The 8,374-nt window shown below is 35.0% G+C and overlaps 1 protein-coding gene across 1 annotated transcript in view; it reads left to right on the top strand.

Annotated features, from left to right (window-relative positions):
* LOC106871566 (inter alpha-trypsin inhibitor, heavy chain 4) overlaps positions 1 to 8,374 on the top strand; it is a 29,071-nt gene that overhangs the window by 3,097 nt on the left and 17,600 nt on the right. The window contains exons 2-7 of the mRNA XM_052968104.1: positions 1,902 to 2,068; positions 2,164 to 2,414; positions 4,442 to 4,605; positions 4,944 to 5,232; positions 5,919 to 6,607; positions 7,228 to 7,300. Coding sequence (XP_052824064.1) covers positions 1,902 to 2,068; positions 2,164 to 2,414; positions 4,442 to 4,605; positions 4,944 to 5,232; positions 5,919 to 6,607; positions 7,228 to 7,300 — 1,633 coding nt within the window. The remainder of the gene's footprint in view (positions 1 to 1,901; positions 2,069 to 2,163; positions 2,415 to 4,441; positions 4,606 to 4,943; positions 5,233 to 5,918; positions 6,608 to 7,227; positions 7,301 to 8,374) is intronic.

Here is an 8,374-nt window from a genome sequence, read left to right as displayed (position 1 = left end):
TAAGTATACGAAGTTTGAAAGTCTTTCGGTACCAAAAACACTACACAAAACATTAATGAAAACTGGTGCCCCCGTTTTGAACAAGATCCAAAATAGATAAGTATACGAAGTTTGAAAGTCTTTCGGTACCAAAAACACTACATAAAACATTAATGAAAACTGGTGCCCCCGTTTTGAACAAGATCCATAGTCTTCCGTGATCTCTTTTCTTTTACTAGTGAATATCAATACTGGGAAGATTCGTAAGTTTCATGCTCAGTTGGAAGTTCTGAAGGTGAACAGCAGAGGAAAACCAGATGACATGAAAGTACCAGAAGGAAGTTGTTCTGCAAAGGAAAATGTAATCAAAATACTTCAGAGACAAATCTGGTGTTTTCGATCTTGCTAGGAATGAAAATAAATCACTATTAGAGACGTTGGCCGCACAGTAAAAATGACAACTTGTTTCATTACTTTCCATTTCTGAATTTAACTTCTGTGTGAATAGTTTGGGGAAACATGGACTGTAACAAGTAGATTTACAGTAAATATTCTACATGAAAATGTTCAGTGGATATGTGAAACACTAGCAATGGGAGGGAAAATAGAAGAACGACAGCAAAGAACACGGTATACGGTTTCGGTGGGTTTACGTAAAAAGTCGTCGTAAATTGATCGGACTCAGCCTGCTTTATGGCGATTATTCTTGATTGAAGACCTACTTTATCTCTGATCCACCTGAAACTGCTAAGCGAATGACTAAAGCATTCATCTCTGCATATCCTTTTATATTCTCACGCACAACCAAATCCCATAAAAATCAAAGCACTCCAGTAGCTGGTGTACAACTGTGTTGAAGTGCATCTTATAATATATCGAAATCATCATCCACTGGAAAGTGTTTGTCCAACATTACATCGTCTGTAACTGTAAAAAAGTAAAAAGGACATAATGTGCAAATTACAAGTTTCCGTGCCCCCCAGATTTCAACAGAACATTATAAACACCATTATATTTGCTGCCTTTTTAACTTTTAAATCTTTGCTTCTTACACACAAATATGCTTCAAATCATTTGTGAATTCGGATTACCAGTTTTAAATACTTCTGTAAACGCAATCTCACAAGGGTTTCTGAGAAAGCTTCTACTTTCACCAAACTCTTATGCAGAAGAAATATGTAAAAGTGCCATAAACACGTTTGATGCCTTGTTCAGTGTGCTATGGACTGGAAAAGTTTTAAAATCACTGCTCTAGAATAGACCACAGGTATAGCAATCTTAATGAACTTGCCAATTACTTACATACAAATATCTCAAGTAATGAAAGACCATGTAAACAATCACATCATTCACAGAGAAAAATGTATCAGATATTTGCTCTCCTATGTGATCCGCTATTGGTCTATCGCATTCGAGAAACCTGTTGAAAGCAATATTGTTATACTTGCCTTTAGGAAAGCTTTTGAATTGCATGGCATCAAAGCCTTCTGGTCATTTTGCGTGTATTTGAGGTTCATTCCTCTCTAGCATCATGGTTATGAAGATCATTGAATGATACGCTAAGTATGAAAATTCATTATGAATCCAAATATTTCATTCTGTTCTTTCACGACCAACTAAACCCCACCATCCAACCCATAACAAACCACATTTCTGCACAAATATTCTATCTGAATATCCAATACATCAAGCTCATGATGTCTCGAAAAGTTCTCAAAGGTCAGAAACTGTCTTTTTTTATATGAATAACTCATAAAAGATATAACCTTTAAAATTAAAATGTCTATCGAAATACATTAAAAAATAATTAGTTACACTTTACTCATTAGTTTTGGCACCATGTAAGTTTATTTGATTATTACATGGAGACACTGAAAGTATAATGAAAAGAGTTACAAATATTTTTAAAATTCTAAAATAATTTTAGTGATTTTTTTCAAAGTTGTTTATATTCATTTAATTTTGTTGTCGATTGTAGGGAAATTGATGGAAACGTGACTGTAGGAGAAGTAAAAGAAAAATCAGTTGCTAAAAATATTTACGAACATGCCGTTGAAACAAGGCAAAGTGCTGGATATATTGAAGTCAAGTAATGTGTTATTTTCCTCATATTTCGTATTTCTTGCTCTTACTATTCGAATTAAAATATCTTCAAAATAATCTGCCTATTCTGTCATTTTCCAGACATCGCTTCACAAATGTCTTTGATATATCTGTTAACGTTGAACCCCAAAAGAATATAGTTTACAATCTAACATACCAAGAACTTCTGACACGACAAGACTATAAATATAGGCACGTCATTCATTTGTCAAATGGTGGAATTATTGATGACTTTTTAGTTGAGGTTTTTATTACGGAACCCCACGACATTATTGATTTGTCTGTACCTGAAATTAAAGGTGATATATTAATGAATATCACCGATGACACAGGTAGGTAACTAATTTATGCTTGGTTTACTCTATATTTTTATACAAGTTATTATCGTCGTAAATTTCATTAAACCAGTACCTTTATATATTCAACTGTGAGAATAGAGAATATAGAAATGTCACACCCGATGATAAAAGTACTGTTTCTGTAGCAAATATTAAGCTATTTTGATTCTGGGCTAAAAAACAAAACTTGGACTATAAAAAACAAAAATATCAAATAAACAAATAAACAAACGAACAGAGATTTTGTAAGAGATTTCAACAAAAGTAGATATTAGGGAAATATATAAAAACACAATGTAACGTTCACTAGTTTTACATTAAGCATTATACTCGTAAAAACTGGTTACAAAGAAACTTCAACTAGGAATAGAAGGCCGCAAATTGAAGGAAAAGATATTGGACATATTGTCGAAGGTTTAGAATGGATAATAATTCAACTACTTTGCGAAAGGTAACATAAAAGTGTGTGATATAAGGATGAGAAGCTATATCAAAGATGAGGTCACTTTTTCTCGTCGTTATCTACCATAGGCGATACCTTCGAGCCGCAGCTATCAGTAAGTGATCTACAAATTGATTTTCATTCTCGTTTATAGAAAGCATTTCTCGTATATAGAAAGCATTTCACATAGAATGATAACAATGCACTTAAGGATGGTACGAATACCATTTGGCTTACCCTTAACTAATATTCTTTTCTACTCTAAGCACAAGGCCCGAAATTTTTGGGAGGGGCCAGTCGATTAGATCGACCTCAGTAAGCAACTGGTACTTAATTTATCGACCCCGAAAGGATGAAAGGCAAAGTCAACTTTGGCGGAATTTGAACTCAGAACGTAAAGACAGACGAAATACTGCTAAGCATTTCGACCGGCGTGCTAACGATTGTACCAACTCACCGCTTTACCTTTAACTAATATTGAAACGTCTCTGGTATAACATTTTGTCTTTTCCGTAACATTATATCGTCTTACGATCAACAATATAATGCCCAAGTATTCAATCTTGTAATTCTCTTGTAATTCTTCAATGAGAATTACACTGGGCTGTAGTAAACATTTCACTGTCCTTCCGGAAACAAACAGGATATTTTCTCACAGATCAAGTGTTATACTATTCTACAGCAGTTAACATCAGATGGCTCCTTCCATGACCATACGCTATTCTAAAGTAAATATTACACTGCCTTTTGCTAAAGCACGTTCTAGTTACACATTCTCTTTTTACCCATTCTCAATGTATCGTTACAGAGGCCGCCATTTATTAAGATTTCCCGCTGTAAACAATAATAGTTTTTCACAGTAAATTTCAGAATCAACTGTTTACATCCCCATAGTAGGTATGATAATGTCTCGTTATATACATTAGTAGTCAAGGAGGAATGAAAGTAAATTTGAGAAGGCATAAGTTACTCTACGTTTAACTGGTGTCTCAAGCGGAAGTGGTTATGTATCTAAGGTGTCTTAGCCCTGGTACACCTAGACCACCGAAGAGGTGCTGGTTACAATGAAAACACAAAATGGTAGATCAGAGAGATTCCCAGAATCATATGCTTGGAAGTGGCCCGGCTCCTTTGAGTTTCAACAGTTATGGGCCAAAACATTTACATAAAGTCGTGGGAGTTTCTTCTTTGAAGACCTGTTATTCAGCTCTCCCTAGCATTTCTTACTAGACTGTCCCACTATAGATATCATGCAGTACACACTTTGCACTATCTAACCCTCAAATGTTATGTAGTCCCTCATTAAATACTGTACTGTCTTACAGTAATAAAATGCTGCCTACGGTATAGTTAATGTGAAGATGCCCTGCGCTGACATAACATTACTCACCCAGGGTAAACTTCTGCCGTTGTTCGCTTTACATTATTACACAGTAAATATGACATTGTTCTGTAGTCAACATTAGATAGTCCATGAAGCCGTTTAAATTATATCTCATGATGCTTGGTGATATTGAAATAATAGATATTTATTCGATTCTGTTATCGATATATATTAAAATGTTTGTTTTCCAAACAGAGCTAGATTCTGCTTCAATTGTGTACACCAGCAGCAGAGAGGTTCACATCAAATACAACCCAAGTCGTAAACAACAAGAAGAAATTTCAGACAAAGATGGTGTTGCAGGCTTATTCAGAGTGGAATATAATGTGGATCGTCAAAATAATTCAAATTTAATATATGTAAGATAATTATTTTTATGTTAAATTCTCATCATGGTAGTTGCAATGGATTTTCATGCTATACTTCTATGTTATGAATGTATCACAATCACTTCTTGAAAACAACATATTCTGGAAAAAATAATTACTTTATCATATGTATGTGTGTGTGTATGTATGTATGTATGTATGTATGTACTTATACATATACGTATACGCTATATAGTTTGAGTCTGAACATTACAATTTATATTTGTAATATACCATACCAAATATTAGATGGAATACTTTTCTGTGAATTATTAAGTTAAACCATCATTAATGTTTTATTCCTCCACCCTCCACTATCAAATTCCCAGGCAGTTGATGGCTACTTTGTGCACTTCTTCACTCCTGATTCCTTACCAAGTCTTCCAAAACACGTTGTATTTATGCTTGATGTCAGCGGATCAATGTATTGTTGTAAAATTGGACCCCTGAAAGAAGCTATGGAAAATATCCTTGATCAACTCGATCCAGAGCTTGATGCATTTCTCATTGGAAAATTCAGCAGTGATGTCTCATGGATGATGGACAAATTTTTACTAGCAAACAGTACTAACAAAGAATTAGGCAAAAATTACATTAAGGCACTCCAAGCCGATGGATGTAAGTTAAACATTTATTTCTTATATTTATGTACAATTTAATTTGTCATCAGTCTCAAACTGTTTCTGCATGTTATATTTCATTACAATTTATTATTATAACATTTATTATTATAACATTTATTATTATGAAGTTTAATGCAGCGAGCTGGCAGATTCGTTAGCACGCCGGGCGAAATGTTTAGCGATATTTCGTCTGTCTTTACGTTCTGAGTTCAAATTCCGCCGAGGTCGACTTTGCCTTTCATCCTTTCGGGGTCGATGAATTAAGTACCAGTTACGCACTGGGGGCGATCTAATCGCCTGACTCCTCCCCACAAATTTCAGGCCTTGTGCGTATAGTAGAAAGGATTATTATTATTATAACGTTTAAGGCGGTGAGCTGGCAGAATTGTTAGCGGACTGGATGCAATGCTTATCGGTATTTCACCCGTTGCTACGTTCTGAGTTCAAATTCCACCGAGGTTGACTATCATTATAAAATTTATTTTATTAAAGCTTTTATAGATGTTTTTGATCTAGTTTGGATTCTTTGCCATCAAATTCGATTGCAAAGAATTCAAATTTGATGGCAAAGAATCCAAACTAGATCGAAAACATCTATACTAATGTCCCTAATTCCTTGTGTTACAGGCATTCTGTTATATTTTTTCTCTGTGTGTATATGTAATTTTACTCTTGTTTCAGTTACAAATATTAACTCTGCTCTCCTTCAAAGTATAGAGAAACATAAACCTGCTCTAACCTCTACGAAGAAAAGTATCATCGTATTTCTCACTGACGGAGATCCAACAGTAGGAGTCACTGACGTCGAACTTATCAAGAAAAATGTGAGAGAAGCTAACGAACAGATTTCATTATTCGCCATTTGTTTCGGAGATGATTGTGACAGTAAATTTCTTCGTGAGATTGCCACGGAAAACGGGGGCTTCAACAAGAAGATTTACGTAGACTCTGATAGTAGTCTCCAAATTGAAAATCTCTATAAAGAAATATCTAACATTTTATTAAAGGATATTACATTTGTTTACTTAGATGGTGCTGTTAATACTAGTACTTCAAAATTTAGCAGCTACTTCAAAGGATCAGAATTAGTTGTTTCCGGTGTTTTGACGCAAGAATACCTATCGACCATAAAAGTAAATTTAACAATGACAAATTTCTGGGGTCGTGATAGTGAAATATTAAAACTAGAATTATATGGAGATGACTTTACCATATATGATGACGGTTTTTCGCAAAATTCCAGATTGACTAGTATTCAGTCACTTTCTGAAATTACCGAAAAAACCTATGCTTACATCACCTTGCAGCAACTTCTCAAGGAAGACAGAACAGAAGAAGTGCGACATGATATTCTTAATTTGGCTCTAAAGGTGAGTAAAAATGATGTTATAATTAATTATTTACCTATATTTAAAAAAGAAAGATATTTTATATTAATTAGTTTATATTAGTTATCAACATCACTCGATGTCAGATTCATACATATCATTCAAATCAGCCTATATGTATCTTAGTTGTTATTATTTAACGATTCCAAGGCGGTGAGCTGGCAGAATTGTGAGCATGCTGGACGAAATGCTTAGCTGTGTTCGTCCATCTTTACGTTCTGAGTTGAAATGACGCCGAGGTCGACTTTGCTTTTCATCCTTTCGGGATCGATAAATTAAGTACCAGTTGCGTACTGGGTCGATCTAATCGACTGACCCCCTCCTTTAAAATTTCAGGCCTTGTACCTATAGTAGAAAGGATTATCTAAAGAGAAACAAAAGACAAAGTTGAACAATCTATTACATTTATTCTAGCACTCTACGATTTTAGCTATTCTCACAGCTCTTGAAGCTGGTAGTTGCTACCTGAAATGTACAAGCGGTGAAAACGTAGAAATATAATGTCGATGGTGGAGCGTTTGAATTATATCTATTACTTTCATGTATGGTTTCATTTTAATATTTCTGTTTCACTAAATGCCTAATATTCTTCTTTGTCACAGTATAATTTCGTAACTCCATTAACATCAATGGTTGTCGCCAACTCAAAAGTTAAAGAACATTTTTTTGAAGAAGGTAATTTTTTTCATTCATACCATTTTAACCTATTTTCATAAATTTCTTGTTGAAATGAATTAGCTATGATCGTTTATCTCACAAAAACCTAAAAGTACGAGGGACTGCTGAAAAGTTCCTGGATTTTAAGGGTGTCGCGAAAGGCCTAGTTGGAGGCCCAACTTCCCGAGTTCTTTTACAGGGCTTAGAAAAACTGAAGGATTGCTGCAATAAGTGTGTGAATCTGAAAGGGGAACATGTTGAATAAAATCATAATTAACTGATTCTCTTTTGCCCAAAGCCAGGAACTTTTAAGTACCCCCTCGTATATTCATTCTACTTTGTGTCATATCATATCCCCTATTGCCATAAGGTATAAAATGTGCAGATCTGCATAATAATTTGGAAAATTAGGCACTAAAATAAAGTTCCTTCCATGGCGGATATACATTTTCACCTGGACGGGACACCGGTTAGTCATTATTGCCAGCTGAGTGGACTTGAGCAACATGAAATGAAATGTTTTGCTCAAGAACACAATGCGTCACCCGGACCAGGAACCGAAACCACTATCCTACGATCATGAGTCCAACGCCCTAACCACTAAGCCATACGCCTCCACGAAGTGTGGCACTACTACTGTAGGTTTCGTTTCATCGTCTTTTCATCCAAACCAAGTAAACAAATGAAACCATTAATATATTCATGTTGGGATATTATAACATTATGATGAATAAAAAAAATTACGGATAAAATGTAGAGAAACTCTTTTGATAAACGATAACGATGAGACTTTTTTCTATTTGTTATTGCGTCTGTTAATTCATAAAGTAAGAGTGAACTTTTATATGATATAGCTGAGGGATTACTCTTTTACTTGTTTCAGTCATTTGACTGCGGCCATGCTGGAGCACCACTTTTAGTCGAGCAAATCGACCCCAGGACTTATTTTTTGTAAGCCTAGTACTTATTCTATCGGTGTCTTTTACCGAACCGCTAAGTTACGGGGATGTAAACACACCAGCATTGGTTGTCAAGCGATGTTGGAGGGACAAACGCAGACACACAAACACACACACACACACACACACACAC

The sequence above is a fragment of the Octopus bimaculoides genome, chromosome 5, assembly GCF_001194135.2.
Source record: "Octopus bimaculoides isolate UCB-OBI-ISO-001 chromosome 5, ASM119413v2, whole genome shotgun sequence".
NCBI classification, from domain to species: Eukaryota; Metazoa; Mollusca; class Cephalopoda; order Octopoda; family Octopodidae; genus Octopus; species Octopus bimaculoides.
This window is presented reverse-complemented; position numbering and strand designations above follow the sequence as displayed.